This window comes from Hypomesus nipponensis, chromosome 17, assembly GCF_054491055.1.
Source record: "Hypomesus nipponensis isolate SF chromosome 17, ASM5449105v1, whole genome shotgun sequence".
Lineage (NCBI taxonomy): Eukaryota > Metazoa > Chordata > Actinopteri > Osmeriformes > Osmeridae > Hypomesus > Hypomesus nipponensis.
Genome location: NC_140377.1, coordinates 322,868 through 350,026, shown reverse-complemented (window position 1 = coordinate 350,026; position 27,159 = coordinate 322,868). Strand labels below are relative to the sequence as shown.

The following is a 27,159-nucleotide window of genomic DNA, read 5'->3' as shown; positions in this document are numbered from 1 at the left end:
CCGGAGCGTGTTTCCAGGGGTTGAAACATGGTTTGTTCTTAATGTGACCTCCATGTTGTCATGGGAATGTGTCTGATGGTCATGACGATCATGATAACGATGGTGATGATGACCTGTCAAACTGTGGCATCCTCAGTGACTAGGCGACCATCTGAGCTGAGGTGGAACTACTGACCAATTACACGCCTTGTGTGTATTTTGATCCCTTCCATGATTGGCCCAGGCATCTCCCTCAGCCCTTGTAAGCAGAGTGCAGTGTTCTGGCTGTCTGAGGAGGAATCCTGTCTGCAATAATCCCACACAGATGCCTCCAGGCCTGGGGGAGGCAGATGCTAACCCTAACCCTCCAGGCCTGGGGGTGGCAGAGGGAGTCTGGAGGGAGGGGCAAGGAGTTAAGGGAGTGTTTTTGAAGGCTAACAATACTTTAAACACTGAATTGTTGCTGATTATTGTGTGATGATCAAACAATGTCTATGAAGAAGCTACCCATGTCTCCCTATCTGAGAGATAAACCTTTTTTAAATTCCTGAGTGTCTCGTGTCTTTCTTCTCTGTGGCACTTGGCCAGGCTGAGTGAAACAGTTGTTACTTTCATTTAGAAACTCCTGATGTAACTTAACCCTACACAGGAGAAAGTGTGTGTCAGGCAAGCTATGTAATGTTTTAGAAAAGTACTTTCTATCACACTAGCTGGAATAAACTTCACATCCTTATCGCAACCAATATATCACATGTTCTGACAGCAACCGTTCGTTAGGCTATCTATGGGCGTCGCAGTACTGTAATAAACCCGACCGTTATTGCATTTGGACCGAACAATTAGCCTACTAGCAATCAATATTAGTATCAATTGTGCAACATTGAAGTTACACAATTACAATATATTTAAAAATAAACGTAAATTACGGACACATGTTTTTTCTGTTATTCTAATAAATACTTATATTTAATAACTGCTAACAATCACAAAATAAAATCATGATTTGTAAACATGTATTAACTCGCGCTGTCCTTAACAGAGGCATGAGCCCTTACTGACGGGGCGGGGACATAGGGCGTGGCGCAGCCGCAGTGGGACATCAGAGCCTGAGCTCGAGTTTGCTCACTGCAGACAGCGTGACGTCAGCTGGGATCGGTCAGCTGGCGGCTCCATCTCCAGCAGCAGCAACCAGGCATTCAGGCAGCCAGGCATCCAGCCAGACAGCCAGACAGCCAGCCAGGCAGGGAGAGTCTCCATACGGGAAAACCATCGCTGCCTCTGGCTCATGCTGGCCGAAGAGAGCATCGGAACTAAAATTCATAGTGAAAAGGAGGATTTAAGAGTCCGGGATGGTTGTTGCCGTGTAAAGGTCTCCTTTACATCTAGCCTATTTATCATCCTATTTATTTGTGTATTTATTTATTTATTTTCATCCGAATTTCCTGCCAGTGGTGGCTGGGCCCACAGTTGCGACTGTTCAGCGGCAGGTGTAGCCTGTTATTGAGGACATATTTCACATTCGTTACGTGGTTCCTCCAATGGTCGAAACACGGACCGGTCAAGACCAAAACCGACTGCCCTCGGTACTGGATGCTGCTGTTTAAAGGAGAATTGTAGCCTTGCTTGCCGGCGAAACATCAGATGTGGTTTGGGGAGGGGGATACTTGAATGATAATAGAGGCCTGTATCAGTAAATATGATTAAATAGCACACGGTTATGGCTAGGAATACGTGTATTGTTACCATTTGAGACGATATGGACTAATGCGGTTGCTAAAATGAGAGTTGGAAACATGGAATAGCCTAATAGAGAGTGACTCAGGTCGGAGTGAATGCCCTTCCCCGTGTTTATTTGATAACCGACTGTCAATGTGATTAGCTCTACATTTGAAATCCGGCATATTTGCCAAAATGATGGAACTTCAAATCGACGAGGTCGTCTACCAAGACGACTACGGGTCTGTGTCGGTGATGTCGGAACGTGTTTCAGGCCTGGCCAATAGCATTTACCGAGAGTTTGAGCGGCTGATCCGCAGTTATGACGAGGAGGTGGTGAAGGAGCTCATGCCACTGGTGGTAAACGTTTTGGAAAATTTAGATTCGGTTCTAACAGAGAACCAGGAGCATGAGGTGGAACTGGAGCTGTTAAAAGAGGACAATGAGCAGCTCATCACACAATACGAGCGCGAGAAAGCGCTGCGAAAACAAGCAGAGGAGGTGAGGAGACTGACGTTTTTATTATCTGTGTACTCTCATGACGTCTGTTCACAATATTCATTGCTTCGTCATGCTTGGGCCTATACGTGCACGTGACAAAACGCAACCATGATATTGCCAAAACGGTTTAGACAATGTTATCGTCACCTTGCATGTAGGCCTACATTCCGTGTGTGGAAAATAATGGGAAATTGTTGCTATGTGAAACATTGCTAATCGGGGTCCTTGGGCATAAACAGGGATGGACTTATAAGAAGCAAGAGAAAGTCTGCATCACTGGCCTTGAACACCTTTGAACAGGGCAGGTGCAGGGCAGGTGCAGGGCCTGTGGCATTAGATTTCTTAATTAACCATTGATGTTCATGGAACATCCACTCTGAAGCCACTTGTGTTGGACAGGCTCACCTCGCTGTTTTATCAACCTCTAGTGAATCTTTCCTGCTCCTTCTTGATCAACACCATGGTTTGCACTGGTGGATATCTCACAGTGTTGTATCTCAGACCACGCTGCTCAGGGCTGGGGTAAAAGTATCTCTACTTCACCTCAGTTGTGTTGAACAAAAACAACTACAGTTACACAGATATTATACATCGGTCACGACAAATGCATAGCAAAAATATCTCAGCTCCATTGTAACAAAGTTCTGGAGCCTTCCATCCAGACTGCAAACACAACTGCTTCTGGGGCAGCACTGATGTTGCCTGTCTGACTGCCAGCTTCAGCAGGAGAACTGGGAGCTTGAATATGACAAATGGATGAAGCGATTGTTCTAAGATGGTAACGTAGTGGGGGAGGGGAGTGAAAGGACTGACAGTCATGGAGAATCAATACCACACAGGCCTCTGCTGTTAGAGCTGATTTGGGTTTTTAACTGAGATGCACAGAGAGGGAAAGAAAGAAAGATAGAGCCAGCGACAAGAAAATAAATTTTGAGGGAAACAGATTGAGTGAATAAACATGAAAATATGATGAAAATACTGTGACAGAGATGCAGTTCAAAGGGGTGGAAAGAGGGGGAAATAGCAAGGCCATATTAAATCAACCCTCGTTGGTTTCAAACAAGAAAAGAACACAAGATGTGCTGAATAATTTTTCACCTGTGTGGACAACTTTTTGGAGGGGATTTAAAATATCTTTCATTAGGAATCTTTTCGCCCTGTATTCTGCATTTAAATGTTATTCTCGTGTATGTGTGGGGCACCAGTACTTCTGTCGACTGAGGATTACAAGATTACACCTCTGAAGCCCAGCGGCACCAGAGGAAAAAAAGACCCCATTGTAAACAGCTTTGGAAGTTCCGCAGTGGCAATTATTTGCAACTTCATTTTTTGTTTTCTTAAACCTTCCTCTTGAGTATGTTGATCTGACAGCAGATTCACACTAACCTTAGCCCTCTGTCTGACTGACTGCCCTGCAACACTATAGCTTGACTGGGGGGGGGTGCTTTTTTTAATTTCTGTGACTGGGGGGGTGCTTTTCAATTTCTGTGGCAAAAAAACAAAAAAACAAAACATAAAACATCAATTGGGAATTGATCCGGCAAACTTCTAATCACTAGCCTCTAATGACAACCCTCTAATCACTAGCCTGATTCCTTAACTGCTGAGCCACCTGGGTCCCTTCTCCCTTCACTTCTTCATCTTCTTGCATTGTAGTTTCATGCAATGTAATGAATGGATACACATTCTTTGTGATATCCACAAGAGTGCTGGAGGTTCAGGGTATTGCTGGCAGAGGCCAGAAACAATGTTCATCTCTGTGCTCTGTCCTCCCGCAGAAATTTATTGAGTTTGAGGATGCACTGGAGGCTGAGAAGAAAGACCTGCAGAGTCATGTGGACAGCCTGGAACTGCAGGGCAAGCAGCTGGAACTCAAGACCAAGAACTATGCAGACCAGAGTGAGTGCCTACTCTGCTGCCCACCTTCATCACTCTGCTGCCCACCTTCATCACTCTGCTGCCCACCTTCATCACTCTACTGCCCACCTTCATCACTCTACTGCCCACCTTCATCACTCTACTGCCCACCTTCATCCCTCTGCTGCCCACCTTCATCACTCTGCTGCCCACCTTCATCACTCTGCTGCCCACCTTCATCACTCTGCTGCCCACCTTCATCCCTCTGCTGCCCACCTTCATCACTCTGCTGCCCACCTTCATCCCTCTGCTGCCCACCTTCATCCCTCTGCTGCCCACCTTCATCACTCTGCTGCCCACCTTCATCACTCTGCTGCCCACCTTCATCACTCTGCTGCCCACCTTCATCACTCTGCTGCCCACCTTCATCACTCTGCTGCACGCAACAGCTATTCTATTGTACACGTGTTGAACTAAGCATACAATAATTTGTGTACGCCACTGAAAATGTCAAACATAGTTGCTTTACATAAAAAGCACTTTAATGTACAGAATATAGTGTACAGTACAGTGTATAGTGTACAGTGTATGGTGTACAGTGTACAGTGTACAGTGTATGGTCTACAGTGTACAGTGTATGGTGTACAGTGTTTTGGGCAGTTGTCTGTGGTGACTGATAGATGTTGCTTGTATTGTAGTTAGTCGTCTGGAGGAGCGGGAGTCCGACATGAAGAAGGAGTATAACGCCCTGCACCAGCGGCACACAGAGGTACCCCATATCCTCTCACAGCCAATAGGTCCTCTGTTTCCACACTGTATGTGAAGCTGCGATGCTCTCCCGGCAGACTGCACAGACTGCAGAGGCTGAGGGACACAGCATGGAACACATGAACCATTCTCTTGTAGTTTAGAAATTCTATGTGTAAAACATTACTAGCGAGACTAGCCACATTTTGACCGTTCTCTGTTTGTCCTCCTCACATCTTTTGTCTCATGTCTCCTGCCTCCTCTTGTCTCTTCCTGCCTCCTCCTGCCTCCTCCTGCCTCCCCTGGCCTCCTCCTGCCTCCCCCTGCCTCCCCCTGCCTCCTCCTGCCTCCTCCTGCCTCCCCTTGCCTCCTCCTGCCTCCTCCTACCTCCCCCTGCCTCCTCCTGCCTCCCCCTGCCTCCCCCTGCCTTCTCCTGCCTCCTCCTGCCTCCTCCTCCACTCAGATGATTCAGACGTACGTGGAGCACATCGAACGCTCCAAGATGCAACAGGCAGGAAGCAACAGCCAATCAGAGGGCCCGGGCAGCGCCAAAACGTGACTAAATATTGGATTATTTTCAGTCATCTCAACACATTTCAGCTCCAAAATAGATTGATTACCCTTCTAACACTTAAGTTATATATCTGTATGTGGATGTTTTAACTGGCTATGATTAGTGTAGACATTCTCATGAATATCTCGAAGTTCCAGTTCCAGTAAGTACAGCCCTGGGAACAGACTGACACAGTGTAAAGCACCGTGCCATATCGCAGAGGGGCCGCAGATAGAAGGAGAAACATGGGGGGGGGGATTCTGTGTTAATCAATTTATACAATGTATGTTCCTTTTTAGCCTGTGCTTTCATGTACTGTTACATGTACTTGGCATGTGCTGTGCTGTGCTGTGCTGTGCTGTCTGTCTGTCTGTCTGTCTGTCTGTCTGTCTGTCTCTAACCACCTGCCTGTCTGTTTGTCTCTTTCTAACACCTCTCTGTCTGTCTCTGGTTGCCATGCTGCCTATGTAGTCATCGCCACACATGGAGGACAAGGTAATCCTCCCTTATAATCAACACCGCCTCTACCTCCCTTTACCTCTAGACTTCCATTACACAAAACACCAATTCATAGACAGCGTTGGTGAATTAAAATCAGGGACTCCTGAAAATGTCAAAGGAATGTTCATTCTTCTCCTTCTCACATTCGTCCTTTCCTGTCTCCTGTTGTTTTCTCCAGCAGCAAAGCAGAGCGCCCGCCGTCGCTGAGTCTGTACCCCAACGGAGAGGGAATGGTATGGGGGGAGGGGGGACAGGGGGCTCTGGGGGGGAGGGAATGGTATGGGGGGAGGGGGGACAGGGGGCTCTGGGGGGGAGGGAATGGTATGGGGGGAGGGGGGACAGGGGGCTCTGGGGGGAGGGAATGGTATGGGGGGAGGGGGGACAGGGGGCTCTGGGGGGAGGGAATGGTATGGGGGGAGGGGGGACAGGGGGCTCTGGGGGAGAGGGAATGGTATGGGGGGAGGGGGGACAGGGGGCTCTGGGGGGGAGGGAATGGTATGGGGGGAGGGGGGACAGGGGGCTCTGGGGGGAGGGAATGGTATGGGGGGAGGGGGGGGGGGAATGGTTCAGGGGGGGGGGGGGGATGGGGGAGGGGGGAGACACACACACCTAAATCATTTTGTGTTAAGCACAATTTTTGGGATTGGGAGAGACATCATGATTCTAAGACTGTAGCTTCTACAAGATGATGTCATGACTTCAGCTCTCTATGCTTGCATGGTCCTGCCCCCTCAAGTTGATATTGTAGAGCAAGGGTGTTCAATTTTGGTCCTCGGGGTCCACTGTCCTGCAGGTTTTACATTTAGTCATTTAGCAGACACTCTTATCCAGAGCGACTTACAGTAAGTACAGGGACATTCCCCCAAGGCAAGTAGGGTGAAGTGCTTTGCCCAAGGACTCAATGTCATTTGGCATGGCCGGGAATCATACTGGCAACCTTCTGATTACTAGCCCAATTCCCTAACCGCTCAGCCACCTGACTCCCACCTGACTCCCGCCTGGTTTTAGATGTTTCCCTGCTCCAACACACCTGATTCAAATGAATGGTCATTATCAGGCTTCCACAGTGCTTGATAACCTCCAATTCCTTTGAATCAGGTGTGTTGGAGCAGGGAAACAGTGGACCCTGAGGACCAGGATTGAACACCTCTGCTGTAGAGCAAATAAGTGTAGAGTTCAAACAGGACTTGAACCTTCCTTCTTCCCTGTGCCTCAGGAGGACGGCTCTGAGTCCGACTCAGTGGCAGCCACGCCCAGCAGCACTGGGAGCAAGTCCAACACGCCCACCTCCTCTGTCCCCTCAGCCACCGTCACGCCATCCGAGCTCCACCCACCCTCACAGTTTGACGGGACGCATTCAGGGAACCACAGAAAGAGCGCCAAGCGGCTGAGCAGGAACATGGAGGTTCAAGTTTCTCAGGAAACGAGAAATGTTAGCATTGGTTAGTAAACAACGTTACTGTTTATTGAGGTTCATGGTCACAGTAGTTCTGATACAAAACCACTACTCAGTCTCCTTACTCAACACATCAAGTAAAACATGAATAGAAATGTGATTTGTCAGCCACAAAGCAGATGTGCGGTAGAGCCCTGGATCATTTGTCACGTGCGTTGTCATTGGTCCTCAGGTATCTCACGTGCGTTGTCATTGGTCCTCAGGTATCTCACGTGCATTGTCATTGGTCCTCAGGTATGGGCAGCAGCGACGAGTGGTCAGAGTTCCAGGAAATCATCGACTCGACCCCTGAGCTGGATATGTGTGTTGACCCCCGAGTCTATGGTGGAGGAAACAGGTACATCCAGACATTCTCAACAACACAAGAAACTAGGGATGTGTTAGACACTGGACATTTCTATCTGTACATGATCATTAATAGGCCTGTGCTATGAATTGGTCCCCAGAGAGGGGATTCAGTTATACTATACATAGTTGCAATACAGGTAACCCTAACCAATCAGTTATACTATACATAGTTGCAATACAGGTAACCCTAACCAATCAGTTATACTATACACAGTTGCAATACAGGTAACCCTAACCAATCAGTTATACTATACATAGTTGCAGGTAACCCTAACCAACACCGTAAAAAAAAACAGTGTAAAAAAACAGGAACAATTTGGCAGCTGGGACGCTAGATTACGCCCATTAAATGATGGTAAAAAAAAATGTTTTCGTTAACATCAATTAACCGTAAAATAATTGTAATTTTCCAGTACCAAATGTACGAGATATATCTGTAATATCACATTACAGGCTGTTCTTTGCCGGTAAATATTACTTTTATTAATATAACTTCTCTGTAAAAAAAGGCATTTTCAATAAATAAAAACAATAATTAAAGCCATATTAAGTTATAATGATTCACGTTGTTTCAAAATACAGACCATCACATGACACATCAAAACAGAACGAACACAACAACAAAACTCCAAACAAGCTTATCTAACTACCCGAGCTCAGTTCACAATTCAATGTCTAAACCAAAAATTAAGTTATTTGTCCGTGGGATGAAAGTAAATATCTGCAAAATAACTGTTAAAATTGCTAGTTTTGATAAAGTGAAATTATGTGTTTTAACAGAATATTTTTGTGAAAATGTTATTAATATTTGTAAAAAAAAAAAAAAAAGACATTTTAGTGTATTTTTAAGTAACATAATTTGGCTGTAAATCTTTTATAAAATTATTAACTTACAGTTTGCCATTGTCTTTCTATCTGTAGTTCCTGTAATTCAGAAATACAGAAAAAAACACGTATAATTTACAGAAAAAGTGCGGTAATTTAATAAAACAAAATTACAGTGAAGCTACTTAAATTCACATCACATCAAGTACTTTAGTTATTTTGATTTCAAAATGGGTACAGTGGTACATACATATGAACTGTTTGGTGAACCCTAGTGTTCATTGACCTTTGATTAGTGTTGTCTCTTTCAGTCCTTCACAGGGTATCGTAAATGAGGCTTTTGGCATCAATACCGACTCCCTTTATCACGAGATCAAAGACGCCAAATCGGACATCATCGGAGATGTGGATGCAGGCGCAGAGCTTCTAGGTAATCCAGGAGCCTGTAGCGTTACAGTGTCGTCTGTGATCCAGGAGCCTGTAGCGTTACAGTGTCGTCTATGATCCAGGAGCCTCTTGCGTTACAGTGTCGTCTGTGATCCAGGAGCCTCTAGCATTACAGTGTCGTCTGTGATCCAGGAGCCTGTAGCGTTACAGTGTCGTCTGTGATCCAGGAGCCTGTAGCGTTACAGTGTCGTCTGTGATCCAGGAGCCTGTAGCGTTACAGTGTCGTCTGTGATCCAGGAGCCTCTGGCGTTACAGTGTCGTCTGTGATCCAGGAGCCTGTAGCGTTACAGTGTCGTCTGTGATCCAGGAGCCTGTAGCGTTACAGTGTCGTCTGTGATCCAGGAGCCTGTAGCGTTACAGTGTTGTCTGTGATCCAGGAGCCTCTGGCGTTACAGTGTCGTCTGTGATCCAGGAACCTGTAGCGTTACAGTGTCGTCTGTGATCCAGGAGCCTGTAGCGTTACAGTGTCGTCTGTGATCCAGGAGCCTGTAGCGTTACAGTGTCGTCTGTGATCCAGGAGCCTGTAGCGTTACAGTGTCGTCTGTGATCCAGGAGCCTGTAGCGTTACAGTGTCGTCTGTGATTGGCCCTGCTGCTGAATGTGTCCCTGGTGCAGCTCTGCTCCCATCCTCCACCACACCCTGCAGCCTTCGGGCAATCATGCCTGCATGATGCCTACTAACCCCTGCTGGTTGTTTATTGTTAAAGGCTGAAACTTATGGGCAGTTTTGATTTAATTCATTTGATTTGTTTTATTACAAGTTTGTTAATAGAAGTGGAGCTGCTTTGTGTACTTCACAGTAGACAAAGTTTGGGCCACTCATCCCTGATTAACTGACCCATGACCCATGTGTGCTTCCTGTTTTCCCTGGTTTTGCTTCTGCTGGACACAGGAGAGTTCTCAGGTGTGTATTTGAGTGACATTGTTACTTTTTTGCCTCATTATTATTTATGTATACATTTTGAATATACCTTTTAACACATGCATTGGGAAAACAATATATAACTTGTTCTAGAGACCTCTAAATTTTAAAAATACCTTTACCACTAATCTAAATCTAACCAAACTTTTCGTTTCACTGTCTAGTTTTACTATAACTCCATGCATTAGCATCTGTTTATTGCAAAAATGAAAGTAACTTCTAAAGTCAATTTAAAAGTGCCTACTACACATGTATCGACACATTTCAACAGAATTGATCCCAGCCCAATCTTGAACGCTGAACACACTCTGCTGTGTGTCAGACAATAACTGACACTAATCAGTATTCTGATGGCTCTGACACTAATCAGTATTCTGATGGCTCTCTATCACTCACCTTCACTTTCTATTTCTTGCTCCTAGTTCGTGATGATTTCTTCGGTAACGTACTCCTTGCCTTATTAAAGTGACTGCTCATCAATCCATGCTGTGCCTGACTTTAAACTCACATTTTCCCTGTGCTTCCGCCTGTACTGCCATGTCCCTCTTCACCTGAGTGATGTCCCTCCTCCCCTTAGCTTGCTGCCAGGAAAATGCTTCATAGCAATGGCTTTTTTTCTTTCCTATTTTGTTATTTTCTTTCCATCTCATGACACAACCACAACGCTAAAGGAAATTAGCTGAGCAAGTACTATAATTAATGTAACTACATAGTTATTGATCTTTTGACAAATAATAAAAGTCCATCACATCATTCATCAAATTCTTTGTGCCAGTTTCAGAAACGTTCTTCCCACTCAATAAACATGTATTTCAATATCTTATTTTACTATCCAAACAGAGAAGTTGAATTGGTCCTGTAAACATGATCATAATTTGGATAAACTGTTAAGTGCTGTACACAACAGTCAGTTAGCCTATAATAAGCAGATAGCTTAGTGGTAATGTCAGTTCAACTGTGTGTTAAATCACTCATGTTTCCAGTTACCCGCCTGGATATTTACATTTATGCATTTAGCCAACGCTTTTATCCAAAGCAAGGTCCAAGAGAGAGCTTTACAAAAGAGCATAGGTCACGGGTCATAACAACGAGATAGCCCCAAACATTGCGAGCAGCCAAAACATGAAGCATACATTGTGAAAAACCAAATAAGTGCCAAAGGGAAGAACCATAAGAGCATGCAGTTAAACAAGTTACAATTAAATAACATGAAACTCAAAAAGTCCAAGTGTACCTGTAGAAAAACAATCAACAGTAAAAATATTTCAGATATATTCGGATATACAGAATAACTGATAGCTTATCTGGATTTTTCTTTGCAGGTGATACCATTTTAAAGGTTTAATGTTTGCATTTCATTCAAGGCAATGCTTGCATGGAAACATTTACATAAGTGTGACACAACCTTTATCCCATGCTTTAAAACATTGCAAATCATTATTTGTCATAAAATGGTTGCATCGCTAATTTCCTAAAAGCTGCGTACATCATGGCCTGGCTGAATTGTATGCATTCACATACTACAGTACTGAAGGGGAATGTTAATTGACATCTATTTACAAAGAATGTTTGCATATTAGCATAAAGAGTATATTGTTTGTGTTTTGTTTATGCTAAGTACAGTATTACTGCTCTGACAGGGATGGGTAAGGAGGTGGAGAATCTTCTAACCGAAAACAAACAGCTCTTGGAGACCAAGTAAGCGTGTGTGTGTGTGTGTGCGTGTGCATTTGTGCGTAAGGGTTAGGGTTACAACCAGCTGTGACCTTAAGTCTCTGTAATATTTGTAAAATGTGAAATTCTCATCTTGATCTCTGAGGCATGTTCTCCTTTTTATTAACCCCTTCATCAGAAATGCTCTCAACATAGTGAAGAATGACCTTATTGCCAAAGTGGACGAGCTCTCAGGAGACCAGGAGGTGCTGAGAGAGGAGCTGGAGGCAGTGAGGCTGTCCAAGAACAAAGTGGACACCCGGGTCAAAGAGCTGGAGGAGGAGCTGAAGAGGTGAGCGCAGGTGTTCTCCCCCTCGGTGGGCAAGTCAAATCTGATTGGTCATCTGAGCCACAATACTTTTCCACTGTCTACAAGTTTACATTTTCATCCTGCTACATGTTCTCCAGGTTGAGAGCAGAAGCTCTTGGGGCGTCTCAAGATTCTAAGGATGAAGGTGGTGAAGACGTAAGAGTCTAGGCTTTCACATTCTGTGCAAAAATGAACTTTACTCATGTTCATCCAGGCTGTGGTAGATATTGTCATGTTTATCTAGGCTGTGGTAGGTATTGTCATGTTCATCCAGGCTGTGGTAGATATTGTCATGTTTATCTAGGCTGTGGTAGATATTGTCATGTTTATCTAGGCTGTGGTAGGTATTGAAGGTTGGCAGGAGGGTTGAGACTGCTGTCTTCCTCTGGCAGTTGTCGTCCCCGATGCAGGATGGAGAAGTGAGCATGACTCAGCGCAGGCGGTTCACCCGGGTGGAGATGGCCCGCGTGCTGATGGAGAGGAACCAGTACAAAGAGAGACTGATGGAACTACAGGAGGCCGTGCGCTGGACAGAGATGATCAGGTGAGAAGCAAAGAGAAAGAAAGGTAAACCATTAATAAAGGTTAATGATGAATAAATCAACTTCCCCAGTTTTAGCGTTAACATACAAAGATTGCAAAACTCTTCCATCATGGACCACACTCCAAAATGCTCACTTTAGTACTTGCTTCCTCAATAAAACATACTTTCTTGTTTTCTTCCCTTAGGGCATCCAGGGAAAGTCCACAAATACAAGAGAAGAAGAAGTCCACCATCTGGCAGTTGTAAGTTGTCTTCTCAACCATAACACAGACACCTGAACCTGAGTGCCCCAATCCCTCTTATCTTGATGAAGTTCCTCAGCCATGGATCTGTGCGTGCTGAACTGTCCTCATCTATAGTGGGAAATGGGCTTCTGGATAGTAGCAGGTGGATCCTGTTCTCAGAGAGCACATATTGTTGTCTTAAAATTATGTTTTTAAAACAAGACCTACACAGATTTAGCCATTAATTGGGTTGCAACATTTATTTTCAGTATATTAACAGAAAGAGTCTTGTCAGTGTATCTCTTAAACTAAACCCATTACTGTCTTTTGAGGGATCTGTGTTATATGTCCCCCAGGTCTGACCTCTTCCTTCTTCTCTGCAGCTTTGCCCGTCTGTTCAGCTCCTCTGCCAGCCCTCCTCCAGTCAAGCGGCCCTACTACAGCGTGAACATCCACTACAAGTCGCCCTCCCCAGCAGGCTTCCCTCAGAGGCGCAGCCACACCATGTGCCAGATATCCACATCAAACCGCACCCTCGAGTTCTTCCCTGAAGAGTAAGACAATCTGGCTGCCACCTGAGTCTACATAGATTCACCTAGTTTACAGTTATTATGATTGACTGCATTCAACTACTCCGTCCACGATTATGAATCAGTTTTGAGTGTTTACTAAAGCATAATTCTGGTTAAAGAGTTTTACATGAGTAGGAATATGATGCCCATTTGTTGCTCAGACTGACAGGCTGTAATGCGGCTATGTGGCTAAGATCATTCTTTCTGCTGTTTCATCTTTCACTCCCCCTTTCTCTCTAACACTGTTGCTTCTCCCTGTTCTCTCTGCTCCAGACTGGCCAGTAATGGTGTTGCGTCTCTTCTCAGCGACTCAGCGCTGTCTGTCCGCAGGGAGCAGCGTCGGGAACAGTACCGGCAGGTCCGTGAGCACATGCGCCGTGATGACGGCATCATGCAGGCATGTGGCTGGAGTGTGCCCCCTCGCTTCAAACAGGTACCTCACCACTTCTAGTACAACATTTTAGCTTCTTTACTGCAGATCATTTGAAAGTGGCAGGTGAGGCAGGTGCTGTCTAACTCAGGAGGTGGAGGCAGGTGAGGCAGGTGTTCTGACTCTCAGCTCTCCTCCAGACAGGATCTCAGATGGACAGTGCTCCTGATAGCCCCCTGAAGAGGCAGCAGGTACGAGACTGAGGCTCAGCAAGCGCTTGTCCATCCTGGCACTGAAGCTACACAAAGAAAATTAGACACAAAAACATCACAATGAAATACACCATTAAGGTTACCAAAGACAGCACACATCTACATTTGTATTAACTTTGTATACAAGCAACTGAGATATGTACAGATGTACCCTTTTGTCCAATTAAATCATCTGGACAGTAGTTACTGAGGGAACCTGGAGAGACGACTACATGTGCTCAGTATAGACGCATGTAGGCGCCTCCTGTCTGTCTCTGAGCTGTTTCCTGCTTCCTGTTCGTCTCTGAGCAGTTTCCTGCTTCCTGTTTGTCTCTGAGCAGTTTCCTGCTTCCTGTTTGTCTCTGAGCTGTTTCCTGCTTCCCGTTTGTCTCTGAGCTGTTTCCTGCTTCCTGTTTGTCTCTGAGCTGTTTCCTGCTTCCTGTTTGTCTCTGAGCTGTTTCCTGCTTCCTGTTTGTCTCCTGCTTCCTGTTTGTCTCTGAGCTGTTTCCTGCTTCCTGTTTGTCTCTGAGCTGTTTCCTGCTTCCTGTTTGTCTCTGAGCTGTTTCCTGCTTCCTGTTTGTCTCTGAGCTGTTTCCTGCTTCCTGTTTGTCTCCTGCTTCCTCTCTGTCTCTGAGCTGTTTCCTGCTTCCTGTTTGTCTCTGAGCTGTTTCCTGCTTCCTGTTCGTCTCTGAGCTGTTTCTTGCTTCCTGTTCGTCTCTGAGCTGTTTCCTGCTTCCTGTTTGTCTCTGAACTGTTTCCTGCTTCCTGTTTGTCTCTGAGCTGTTTCCTGCTTCCTGTTTGTCTCCTGCTTCCTGTTTGTCTCTGAGCTGTTTCCTGCTTCCTGTTTGTCTCCTGCTTCCTGTCTGTCTCTGAACTGTTTCCTGCTGCCAGCTCGACTGGGATCTCTGATCTCTTTCATTGACGTCACGTTGTGCTGCGAAGCCGCGTGATGGAAGTCCTCTAAGTTGGTAATGGTTGCCGTGGCAGCGTCTGTTCTGACTCGGACTCTCTTTACAGGCACCCAACGAGAAGGAGGACAACAGGATGAAAAATGTTCCTGTTCCTGTGTACTGTCGCCCCCTGGTGGAAAAAGATCCAAACAGGAAGGTAAATGCAAGGACCTGGATACATTTTAGGTGACAAATGACAAAATCACACATGTAGCATAATACATAATTATTTGTATGAATCCACTCTTACATGTGTATTTCCTGTGTGTGTGTGTGTGTGTGTGTGGGTGTAGCTGTGGTGTGCGGCTGGGGTGGACCTGTCAGGGTGGAAGGCCTCTTCTCAGGGTGCTGACTCAGCTAAAACAGCAGCGACCACCACTGACCCTCTGACCACGGAAGAGGAGGGAGAGAGCAAAAGTATCCACAGCTCCCCAGAAAAGAGGAAGGTATAAGCAACATGAACCTGCGCCCCCCCCCCCCCCACACACACACACACACACACACACAATCCCAGTAAAACTCTGTTTGTCTTTCCTATCTCATGTTTGGCACCATCTGTCATTGTTCTCCTCTCTCCACGTCGCTCCTTCCCAGTCGAGAGAGCTCCATGAAACAGACTCGTTGAGCAGCAGAGTGTGGATCCTGACCAGTACTCACTCTGCTAGTAAAGTTGTCATCATCGATGCCAATCAGCCAGGTTCACTGGTGGACCAGTTCAATGTCTGCAACGCCCATGTGCTCTGCATCTCCAGTGTGCCTGGTTAGTATGATTGTATGACCTCCACGTGACCTCCACCTGACCTCCATGTGACCTCCACGTGATCGGCACAACTGTGCAGAATGTTATGTACTGTGTGAAGTTTATGGATGATTTTTTTGGGAGGGGTATTTATGTATATATATATAATATGTACAATGTTGTGACATCTTTGTGTGTGTGTGTGTGTGTTTGGCTAGCTGCCAGTGAGAGTGACTACCCTGCAGGGGAGATAGTTCTAGATCCTGGGGAGATGGCGGGAGGTGCTGGCAGTGAAGAGACTGGTGGGGTGGAAGGCATGTTAGCAGGCATCACTCTGGTGGGCTGTGCCACAAACTGTAGCGTTGTCCGCAGCAACTGCTCTTCACGCACTGACACTCCCATACTGGACAAAGGACAAGGTAAGCTTCTTGCTTGATAAAGTATTTTCAAGTGTAATGATGTGCTAAATTGTGGAACCTGTCAGGTGTCAAAGAAAAGAAAATGAAAAAAAAGAAAATGAAATGACTGTACATTCTGTCTTCCAGCCCCCATGTCCGCTCCGGTCAAACTGCACCCTGCGCAGTCTGCAGAAGAAGCCACTGAGGCCACAGAGGTCCCTGAAGCTGCTGTCAGTGAGAGCGCGGACGTCTCCGGCCCCCCAGGGCCCTTCACTGAGCATGTGTTCACAGACCCCCAGCCCAGGATGGCGGACGCTGGTGGTCAATATGAACAGTAAGACATAACACACTTTACTGATAATGGTATTGAAAGGCTTTTATTGGTTGGAAGTAAAGTATTTTAGCAAGTAGGCAAGAGACTGTAATGTATCCTCAATAAATGGAGTTATACAAAAGCAGAATTAGACAAGTGTTATGGAGTTGGTAGAGATTAGGATGTAGTTCTAGTAGTTAGCTGTAAGATGGTGTGATGAGTGTGTGCCTCCCTCAGGTGTGCAGGCGCGCCCTCACAGCCCCCAGAGACGGAGGAGAGCAGTGAAGACCCCAGCACCTGCTCCAGCGGGGCCCCCACCATGTGGTTGGGAGCCCAGAACGGCTGGTGGGTCTGTCCCTGGTCCTGAGCACGGGCTCAGCCTCCACAGCGTCAAGCTCTGTCTGTCTCTTTGGTTGGGAAGAAGGTTTTAGCCGTGTCCCTTGAAACACCTACATGTTTTTGACCTCTAGAAACAAGTTATTGTTTATCAAAGATTTTCAAGAATTGGTGGCCAAAGTGTCAGTCTAAATCTGTGTGCTGGTTCCATGTCATCTCCTCCACATGTCTATGTGTAATTATAGACTGTTATTCTCTGAATCAGGATTGCAGCTGTGTTAGACATTCATATGGTTTTAATTTAATATTAGCGATATTGGCAGAATGTACATCGTGGTTAAAAAACCAAAGCGTTTCGGAGTTCCCTACCTAACTGACAGTCTCTCTCAAGGCTTTACGTCCACTCTGCAGTGGCCAGCTGGAAGAAATGTCTCCACTCCATCAAACTGAAAGACTCAGTGCTCAGTCTAGTGTAAGTGCCCTTTACACTGACTAATGGAAGCCTTGCTGAGTGTGTGTGTGTGTGTGTGTGTGTGTGTCTGTGTGTGTGTGTGTGTGTGTGTGGGGGGGGGGGGGGGGGGGAGTGGCAAGTCCCCTCTTGCCTGGCATCGCCAGACCAATTAGCAAATATGAAATTGTTTCAAGCTCTCAGTTTCATGCTCTCTCTCCCCCCTCTCTCTTCCTCTGTCCTGAAGCCATGTGAAGGGGCGTGTCCTAGTGGCTCTGGCCGATGGGACACTGGCCATCTTCCACAGATCTGAGGGTATGGAAGCCTTGTCATTTCTTTGATATATTCTACCATAGTTTTCAAGTCGTTTGTGGTGATCATTTTGATGTATGCTAATAGCATGAAAGTGGCATGAAAATGGCAACACTGGTTAAACGTGGACATACCTCCAAGACTGCAACACTGGAGTCGATGTGTGTGTTTCCAGACGGTCAGTGGGATCTTTCCAACTATCACCTGATGGATCTGGGACGACCACACCACTCCATCCGCTGCATGGCCGTGGTCCACGACAAGGTGTGGTGTGGATACAAGAACAAGATCCACGTCATCCAGCCCAAGAGCATGCAGATCGAGGTGGGGCTCCGCCGCCTGCTCACAGCTCACAGCCTTACTGCTTTCAGTTTGGGGGAGATTGGGTGTAACCCTACGAGTGGAGGAACCCTCCAGGGCAGAGATGCGGGAACTCTCCTGTGCAAAGTCAAGATGTGGAGCTGGATTGTTATAGGAACTTTGTACTATTTTTACTGAAAATGTGTTACTGTTCATTTTTTAAGAGAAATCAAAACACATTCATCAAGATCCTCATTCCTAGAACATAGCACACAGAAAAGGATGTCTTATGTTGGTCACAAGAATGTCTCTCGAATTTGTCAACAGTAAAATCTTGTATGAGCCTTCTCTTCCACCTTTCATCCCTGTCTGGCAGAAGTCCTTTGACGCTCACCCTCGGAGGGAGAGCCAGGTCCGGCAGCTGGCCTGGATTGGTGACGGAGTGTGGGTCTCCATCAGGCTGGACTCCACCCTGCGCCTCTACCACGCTCTCACACACCAACACCTCCAGGACGTCGACATTGAACCCTACGTCAGCAAGATGCTTGGTAAAATACCCATAAATCACCATGATTTTCAAAACTTTACTTTCTGCTCTGATCAAAGAATATGTCGACAGGAAAATTAATCAGCTGACAATTAAAATTCAAGGTCATGTGAACTATTCTCTCTTTCTCCTATTTGGCAGGTACGGGGAAATTGGGTTTCTCATTTGTGCGAATTACAGCACTTTTAATTGGAGGAAATCGTCTTTGGGTGGGCACTGGAAATGGCGTGGTCATCTCTATCCCACTGACTGAGAGTAAGTACACGCTGCACACCTCATGACACGGGGGGGGGGGCACACCTCAGGCCTGTGTCACATGACACGGGGGGGGGGCACACCTCAGGCCTGTGTCACATGACACGGGGGGGGGGCACACCTCAGGCCTGTGTCACATGACACGGGGGGGGGGGCACACCTCAGGCCTGTGTCACATGACACGGGAGGGGATGACCAGTACTGACCAGGCCTTCCCTGCTGGGTGCTCGGGGTACCAGAAACATTTAAACATGTAAAAATGAAACGTAAAACACGTTTTTCGAAGCGTGTCTGTGTGTGTGTCCGGTTCCAAATTCTCATCGTAGCGTATGTCCACCTCACACTCAAATCTCTCCTTTTGTCTTCGTCCTTCTCTCTCTGTTCACTGCTTTTCATCTCAGTTGTTTTTGTCTGTTTTCCTTTTGTTTCTTGATCTGTATTTTCCTTTTCCATTTGTGATGGTTCCTGTCCTGACGTGTGTCCACTCTCTCCTCCCTCTCTTGCTTGTCTCCCTCCTGTAGCGGTAGTCCTTCACCGGGGACAGCTCCTGGGGTTGAGGGGTAAGTGGGGGTGCTCCGTGTCCTGCAGTTGTGCCATGCCTGAACTTGCCTGCCTCCTGTCTCCTGCCTGCCTCCTGTCCCCTGCCTGCCTCCTGTCTCCTGCCTGCCTGCCCTCTAATGGGGAAGTTGATGTTTTCTACTGTGCTGGTCCTGTACTGTGCTGGTCCTGCCTGTGCTGGTCCTGTACTGTGCTGGTTCTGTACTGTGCTGGTCCTGCCAGTGCTGGTCCTGTACTGTGCTGGTCCTGCCTGTGCTGGCCCTATTCTGTGCTGATCCTGTACTGTGCTGGTCCTGTACTGTGCTGGTCCTGCCTGAGCTGGTCCTGTACTGTGCTGGTCCTGTACTGTGCTGGTCCTGCCTGTGCTGGTCCTGTACTGTGCTGGTCCTGTACTGTGCTTGTACTGTGCTGGTCCGGCCTGTGCTGGTACTGTACTGTGCTTGTACTGTGCTGGTCCTGTACTGTGCTGGTCCTGTACTGTGCTTGTACTGTGCTGGTCCTGCCTGTGCTGGTCCTGTACTGTGCTGGTCCTGTACTGTGCTGGTCCTTCCTGTGCTGGTCCTGTACTGTGCTGGTCCTGTACTGTGCTGGTCCTGCCAGTGCTGGTCCTGTACTGTGCTTGTACTGTGCTGGTCCGGCCTGTGCTGGTCCTGTACTGTGCTTGTACTGTGCTGGTCCTGTACTGTGCTTGTACTGTGCTGGTCCTGAACTGTGCTTGTACTGTGCTGGTCCTGTACTGTGCTTGTACTGTGCTGGTCCTGTACTGTGCTTGTACTGTGCTGGTCCTGTACTGTGCTGGTCCTGAACTGTGCTTGTACTGTGCTGGTCCTGTACTGTGCTGGTCCTGAACTGTGGGATTATAGATATGATGCTCAGGTTAGTCCATTCTCACAGTCCAATAGTCCAATAGAGTGAAAGACATCTCATTCTTACAGCCAACAAGGTCTCTCCCACGTCGTCCGGGGGGGTGATCCATGTGTACGCGGACGACAGCGCGGAGAAAAGCAGTGGCAGCTTCATCCCTTACTGCTCCATGGCTCAGGCTCAGCTCTGCTTCCATGGACACCGGGATGCCGTCAAGTTCTTTGTTTCTGTGCCAGGTTAGTAGCTAGGAGACCCGCTCTGGAGCCTGTACATGCAGTGTTGTGTCCGTGTCTGACTCATCTCTGTTACTATGGTTATGGTTACTATGGTTATGGTTACTATGGTTAGCTGTCATCATCTCATAGTGACCACACCATGTGGACTGTGTGTATCAAGGTGCTTTATGAAACATTTGACTGTTTAAGGTACCAAAGTCAAAACTTTAGCTGCTCTTTAATAAAATGTAACATGTTTATTTTTGTAGCATAACTGGTATTGTTAATCCTTAACTCCTAAGCCCCTAACACCTAACCCCCTCCTAACGCTTCATCCTGTTTTCTGTCAGGAAATGTGTTAGCCACCCTGAACGGCAGTGTGTTGGACAGCCCCTCAGAAGGCCAGGGCTCCGCCCCGCCCCCAGACGCTGAGATGCAGAGTGAGCACAACGTCCTTGTGCTCAGTGGAGGAGAGGGATACATTGACTTCCGCATCGGTATGGAACAGGCAGTCACACTGTGTCTGACTGGGCGCTAGTCTCCCATGCTCCAAGACTCCCACACACACAGTAGCTAGATAGACACATAACATTCAAAGTCTTGACGGTACAATTTTCTCATGAATAAGAACGTTTTCCGAGCACAATTTGTTGCTGTTGATTTTTGAGGCAGTTTTTTCACCTTTGGTTTCTTGTTTCCTAAACTTTTCTTCTCAAAGCCAGCTTGATAGAACATACCTTTTGTCATTTACTATTGCAAATACTTTTGGATTGCACACCATGCACACTTATCCAGAGCATTAAAACAAACACAAATGGGTTAGTCCCTGTAGTGCCAACTTTGAGATAAATCAGTTATTCAACAATGCTTTGGTGTAATTGATCTGTTTTGGTAAGTGTTTTGTCCTAATATAGCTCGGTCTTTATTCCAGGTGATGGTGAGGATGATGAGACGGAGGAAGGGGAGGGCGGAGGCCAGCAGGGCGGAGGCCGGGAGGGCGGAGGCCGGGAGGGCGGAGGCCGGGAGGGCCAGCAGGTGAAGCCTGCCTTGTGCAAAGCTGAGCGCAGTCACATTATTGTGTGGCAGGTGTCTTATGTACCTGAGTAATGCCAAGGCCAACTGGAATAACTCCGCCCCTGAACCTCTTCATCACCATGGAAACCCTTGACTCAAATCTTTAAAGCTACTCTCCCTCCTCTTCCTGCTTCCTGTCATAGATCTGGTCCCCATATGTTCTCCTGGTTCTGTAACTACCCTTGTGACTACCCCTCACCCTCACATCCAGCCTTGTGTCCCTTTAGTTCCTTGACCTTCCATAAAAATATAACCCCGCCTCGCTCTTAGCCCTGTTATTGTAAGTATCTCCATGAACCTTGTATCTGCACTCTTCATTACACCCCCTGCACTATATCTACTCCATGGAGCTTGTATCTGCCCTGTAAGTACATAATGTCGCCTGTATTGGTCTAATAGTACACTGCATCTTCCCCAAAGCTACCCTGTTGTGCCTAAACTTATCCTTCCCTCAGTTGAAAGTCTTTGTCCAATGACACATCTGTACCTAGGACAGGCCTCATTCTCTGGCCTCCCTTATAGTCTACCAACTGACTGAAGTACAGAAACCTAAAGGAGTGCACTGGCAAATAATGCATCTTATTCCAAATCCATCCATGAATCCTTATTGAATCTATTTAAACTTTGCGTCTACACAGTCTCCCAGTCAGCTCACAGCTCAGTTTATTTCTCCAGCCAAGACAGCTGATTGGTTAATCAGCTTTGGAGACAGGCAGCTGATTGATGAGATGTATTCCAATACAGGCAGCTCATTAGTTTGAACAAGGTACAGACGACATATGATCAGGAGAGCTCAGTGTTTATTCGCCTGTATAGGAACACGCATGAGGCCAGGATAATCAAATGTACAACCAATAATTTTAAGGACATTTTGGAGAGTGTGGATATGTGTGTACAGTATCGTTTTTTTCCATTGAATTCTGCTGTAAGTAGTGAACAAGGACCAGTACATGATGAGTTGATTCTATTCTACATGTTCATTTAGTTAAACAGACAAAACACTGGATTTACAGCAAATTACTGGAGCAACATTTTATTTAGGCAGTCACAACTCCAGTACCTTGTAAATAAAGCCAAAAATGTTTTAAGCAAAGGCAGACATCTTTGAGCTGTGAGCTGATTGGCTCATAACTTCTAACCCCCACCACACATACATGATCCACTGTACCCAAGCTGAAAGCTGGACAATGAGTTTTGTGAATGGTCGTCTGATTTGAGTGACAGATGTCACAGACAAATCTGTAAATCTATATAGATTATAGAAATTGTCACATTCATGATGCACCCCCCTGTTCAGTATGTAACTCATGTTGATCTATTCTCTGTGGACTAAATATTAAATATATTTGCGTGCTAAAAACATACATAAATGTAATCTTGAGATTTTGCGTTGCAATGTTTTTTGTTCCGAATCTGGGAGTATGTAAGAACATTTGAATGCAGATGCTTTTCTCCAAAGCGACATGCATATAAAAAGATTGTATGGACCAGAGTATATGTGACCACATTCAAGACTCAAGACAGAGGTAAAACTAAACTCATAATATTAGACCTAAGTCTGGATATCAATGCCTTGTTTTGCTGGTTGAAATGCACTAGACAATTTGACACATTCTAGGACTGATTTGAACCATCGAGGTCAAAAGACATCTGATTATTAGAGGCTCCTGTATGGGCTCATGTCAGTCCTTGCCTGTGTGAACTGAGTCAGGGTGGCTACCTGCAGTCTCAAAAAACTGCTCGCGTTACTTTAATGTACGCTTTTGTGCTGTACACAATAGGACAAGCTCAAGGACAGCTGGTTGTGGGTGAACATGTGTGTGTGTGAGTGTGTGTCTTCATTGTATACACACTCGACTGAGAGTGCTTTTGGAGATGGCAACACACATACCTCTATACCAATTTAAAAAGTGATTATGTATATAAATATATCTAATCTGACCTCCTAATAAAGAGGTATATGGTGTGGTAAATGGCTCCATTAGAGCAAGAGAAACAGGGAAACGATCAACAAATATCTTTAGCAAACATCATTTTGACCTAGCTGCAAGCTACAACAAAAGAAAAGGATGAATCAGTCGTAGATCCAGCGGCTGCTGCTGTGGTCCAAGCTCTGGAGCTCCTGCTGTCTGAACCACAGGGGAATCTCTCTCTGAGCACTCTCCATTGAGTCACTGCCATGGATGACATTTCTGCACACAAACCACACAGCATCTCATCTCGAAGAGTAACCCCTTCATTACAAGTAGTCTACCCAGCACTAAAGGCCTATCATGCATTTATAATCTCAAATCAAGAAAATGTCTTTTCTAAAGTAGTTAACCAACCAACATCTATAATGAACTTCATTGGTCCTAGTTATAATTCCCAAATTCCCAAACAGTTGCACATGTTACCTTCCCACTTCTACACAGTAGTCTCCTCTAATGGTGCCAGGGAGGCAGTCGGCAGGGCTGGTCTCCCCCAGCATTCCACGACAAGTTTTTACCACATCCACACCTTGCCACACCTACACACACACACACGTTACACACTGGCACACATTACACACTGGCACACATTACACACTGTCCAAAATACCATGAGCTCAACATGAGTTTTCTGATGACTTCATGAGTACTGATCACTTTCCTAGTTACTTCCTGTAGTGCTTCCTGTATTCTTCTTGACAAACCTCCAGCTTGCCTCACTATCATCAGACATGGGAAAACCTCCTGCAGTCTTGAATACATCTGAGTCTTGTTTTAAACACGTAAGTTACAGTATGTACAGTACTGTCACACAATATGTTTTATATGTTGTTGTCTTGTCTTCTGCATGAGTATTAAAGTGCAATGTTCAGAAAAGTAGTGTTTTGTCTTTAATTTAATTATTTCTGAAAACATTTTTGCTTTATATTTATATTCTTGTGAATGTAAGACTATTGCACAGTATTGTGAATGTCACATTTAATGGATTTTAGGCTGTAAATTTGTAAAAGGTGAAGGACAATTGACAGAGTTACAATAACCCAACACTTAAATGATTCAAATGTCTGAATCTCACCATAGCGACAATAGGTCCAGAGCCCATATAGCAGACCAGTCCATTGAAGAACGGCTTCCCCCTCAGGTCCCAGTAATGCTCCCTCAGAACAGACTCAGGAGCCTTGGAAACACATTGTAGAGAGAGGGATTTCAAACACTCATGCTGTATTAGCCTAGTACTGATTTATATCTGGAATGAAGGAATGCACAGTTATCAACAGGAAATTGATCAATTCCTGAGGCTTCTTACATTTTTACAATCGTTTTTTTCTTCAAAACAGCCTCTTTTATGTACTTTTATTTTACATCAGTAAAATCAAAGAAGTAATGAACTCAGCATTGAGTCAACTGTTTTAATATCTTCATACAAAAAGCAAGTGTTATAACTTTATTATGTGTGTGTGTGTGTGTGGGTGTGTGAGAAAGAGTGAGAGAGAGAGAGAGAGAGAGAGAGAGAGAGAGAGAGAGAGAGAGAGGGAGAGAGAGAAAAGGATAGAGAGGGATAGAGAGAGAGAGAGAGAGAGAGAGAGAGAGAGAGAGAAAAGGATAGAGAGGGATAGAGAGGGATAGAGAGAGAGAGAGAGAGAGAGAGAGAGAGAGAGCGGTGTTGCTCCTCATCCAGATTAGCAGTGCAGCTACTTGTGTTAGGTTAAAAATTGTAAATGGAAGCTTTGAGGCCCTGTTGTTATGGTTACTTATTTCAGACACTTACAGGCTCATACTATGTGGTCAGCGAAATGATTTAGAGTGTTGAGCTGTTTTTCTGGACCTACTTAGTAGGTGTCCAACACCCCTGCAGCCAATCAGAATTGAGTAGTCACCCAGACCATGATATAAATAAATATATATATATATATATTATTTATATATTTTTTTATCAAACTTGTTTGGGTCCAGTCAAGGGGTAGCCTACTTGACTGAGAAACATTGATAGGGGGTACATTATTGAAAAAAGATTGAGAAGCACTGGTCTATAAGATGCCTTAATGGTCTGTCTAGTCAAGCACTGGTCTATAAGATGCCTTAATGGTCTGTCTAGTCAAGCACTGGTCTATAAGATGCCTTAATGGTCTGTCTAGTCTTGGAATGTGTGAAATGGGGTCAGAAACTGTTTTCCTAACATTATAACGTGCACATACTTTGCATTCACGTAACACTACCAATTGTAGCTGCTAAATATGATGACCATCATACGACTTGAACGTATAACAACGTATAACCTCCCCCTTGCGCCATGGTCACTGCCGCATTCTTAATAGCTAATATATCAGTTACATGAACACAGGTGAGTGGTCCTCATAATTACAACAGTGTGATGTTTTTTCCACAACACTTGAGTGTGAGTGAGTATGGTAACTGATTATTATTAGACATTATTAGAGATTATTATTATGTTAATACACTGTTATGTTGTTATTACGCTCTCATTATGTTGTGAGAATAAGGACATTCCTGATGGCCCATAGCTATGAGGGAGATGTTCAAAATTGTCTGTGTCAAAAAGGACTGTGTCTATAGTGTATTTTGTTATTCATGTATGTGTTTTTATTAGAACAATCAGACCTTACACGGCTAAAGATAGTCTGTCACTGAACTGAACAACCTGGTGAAACGTGTGCCTAGCATTGCCACTGTGCGTTCATACCTGTAAAAGTTTAAGTCCCACCAGCTTAAAGCCCTTTTGCTCAAACCGGCAGATGATCTCTCCCACAAGTCTACGCTGAACGCCATCAGGCTTCACAGCGATGAAGGTGCGCTCCTTTGCTCCAGCCCACCCTGTTGCCAAAGCACAGAGTCTAATAATGGACACAAACACAACACGCACAAATGATCCCAAATCAACTATTTACTGAGACGTCATCACTGCCATTTTCATTCAGACATTCAATACACAACCACTCCTTTAATGCTGCAGCAATTGATTAGAAAATATTAATAGGCTAAATTGCGTATCCCGTGTAATGATAAGGACTCTGAACTCCCTGCTGTTTTGACACTCAGTATCCAGACTAGAGTGAACCCAACCCTAGTGTTTTTCATATTTGACGATCCTAGCGGAGCGCATACACAAATCTTAATGAAAAGGCCGGCTCTCAAGTCTCAAAAGCTTTTTTTCGGACCCATTAGAATCGCGTGGTGCCTTTAAGAATAGCCAATCGTTGTAAGGCTTTGTGTATAGTATGAGAACCAATGGGAGAGCAGTTCTTTAGTATTTAATAGGATATAATACTGCAGATCATAGAGATGAAACAATTTGAATTTAAACTGTACTTGAACAGACACAACATAAAAACACTCAAACTTTCCAGAAACTGAATCTTTATCTGAATGCAATAAATCTTTATCTGATTCAATGAAACTGAGGTACGACCTTAGTGTAAGGTTTATAGCAAGTGCAAAAGGCTTTTTGTGAGTGAGACTGCCAGACAGATTAGGCTCAGCTTTCTCCTTAATAATATTTAATTATGTCTAGCCTGTCAATAGTGTCCCTGGCCTGGAGACACGGGATAAACAGTTTTCATAAGACTTTACGTTACTTTATGTTCTAGTGTCAAATTGCTATTTATGTTGCCAGTGGACGTAGCAAAAGTTGGTAAATGTAAACTAATAAATTATACCTATAATTTGGGGGGTATTCAAATTAAAGGTCATGGTTAAAAGAAGTAAAAACAAAGAAGTAACTTATACCAACCTGTCTGGAAAATATGGGCAAATATGGTTAGGACGAGGCAAATCATCGCCGCGGAATTATGTTCGCATCGTTCATCAACGGCGACAGTATCGGAAGTACAAGGAAAGGACATGCGCACTCTGGAATTTCACAAAGGTATGTGTACCTACCAGCTTTATAATGGGTAGGCCTATATACATGTTTAACTATAAAGTGCGAATCTCCTGAACGTAATCATTTACTTAATTTTTGTGAAACGCAAAGGATGCCGTTTGAAAGCTTAGTTGTGATAGCCACTACATCGCTATGCCATTGGA

General features: G+C 45.3%; 2 protein-coding genes across 4 annotated transcripts; one reads left to right on the top strand and one right to left on the bottom strand.

Moving 5' to 3' along the window:
* Nucleotides 1–1,139: 1,139 nt before the first annotated feature.
* mapk8ip3 (mitogen-activated protein kinase 8 interacting protein 3) lies at nucleotides 1,140–22,526 on the top strand. Of its 3 annotated transcripts, none has more exons than XM_084676692.1 (32): nucleotides 1,140–2,196; nucleotides 3,975–4,095; nucleotides 4,752–4,822; nucleotides 5,264–5,355; nucleotides 6,033–6,087; nucleotides 7,071–7,296; nucleotides 7,545–7,647; nucleotides 8,795–8,913; nucleotides 9,823–9,834; nucleotides 11,493–11,550; nucleotides 11,705–11,857; nucleotides 11,974–12,031; nucleotides 12,268–12,419; nucleotides 12,605–12,661; nucleotides 13,027–13,197; nucleotides 13,489–13,648; nucleotides 13,786–13,836; nucleotides 14,854–14,943; nucleotides 15,080–15,232; nucleotides 15,381–15,546; nucleotides 15,744–15,944; nucleotides 16,071–16,257; nucleotides 16,474–16,581; nucleotides 16,964–17,044; nucleotides 17,268–17,335; nucleotides 17,508–17,656; nucleotides 18,012–18,180; nucleotides 18,321–18,434; nucleotides 18,956–18,994; nucleotides 19,928–20,092; nucleotides 20,422–20,568; nucleotides 21,003–22,526. In XM_084676692.1, the coding sequence occupies exons 1-32, from the start codon at nucleotides 1,891–1,893 to the stop codon at nucleotides 21,176–21,178; spliced, it is 3,978 nt and encodes a 1,325-aa protein (XP_084532818.1). In that variant the 5' UTR covers nucleotides 1,140–1,890; the 3' UTR covers nucleotides 21,179–22,526. The 3 variants fall into 3 exon arrangements, with proteins under 3 accessions (XP_084532818.1, XP_084532817.1, XP_084532819.1); XM_084676691.1 differs by having other exon boundaries at nucleotides 18,009–18,180; XM_084676693.1 differs by lacking the exon at nucleotides 18,956–18,994 and having other exon boundaries at nucleotides 18,009–18,180.
* On the bottom strand, nucleotides 22,521–27,159 carry nme3 (NME/NM23 nucleoside diphosphate kinase 3). The gene is made up of 5 exons (XM_084676699.1): nucleotides 26,864–27,159; nucleotides 25,817–25,947; nucleotides 24,191–24,292; nucleotides 23,542–23,654; nucleotides 22,521–23,337 (listed from the first exon to the last, which is right to left on the bottom strand). Exons 1-5 carry the CDS (start codon nucleotides 26,973–26,975, stop codon nucleotides 23,220–23,222), a joined length of 576 nt encoding a protein of 191 aa, XP_084532825.1. The 5' UTR covers nucleotides 26,976–27,159; the 3' UTR covers nucleotides 22,521–23,219.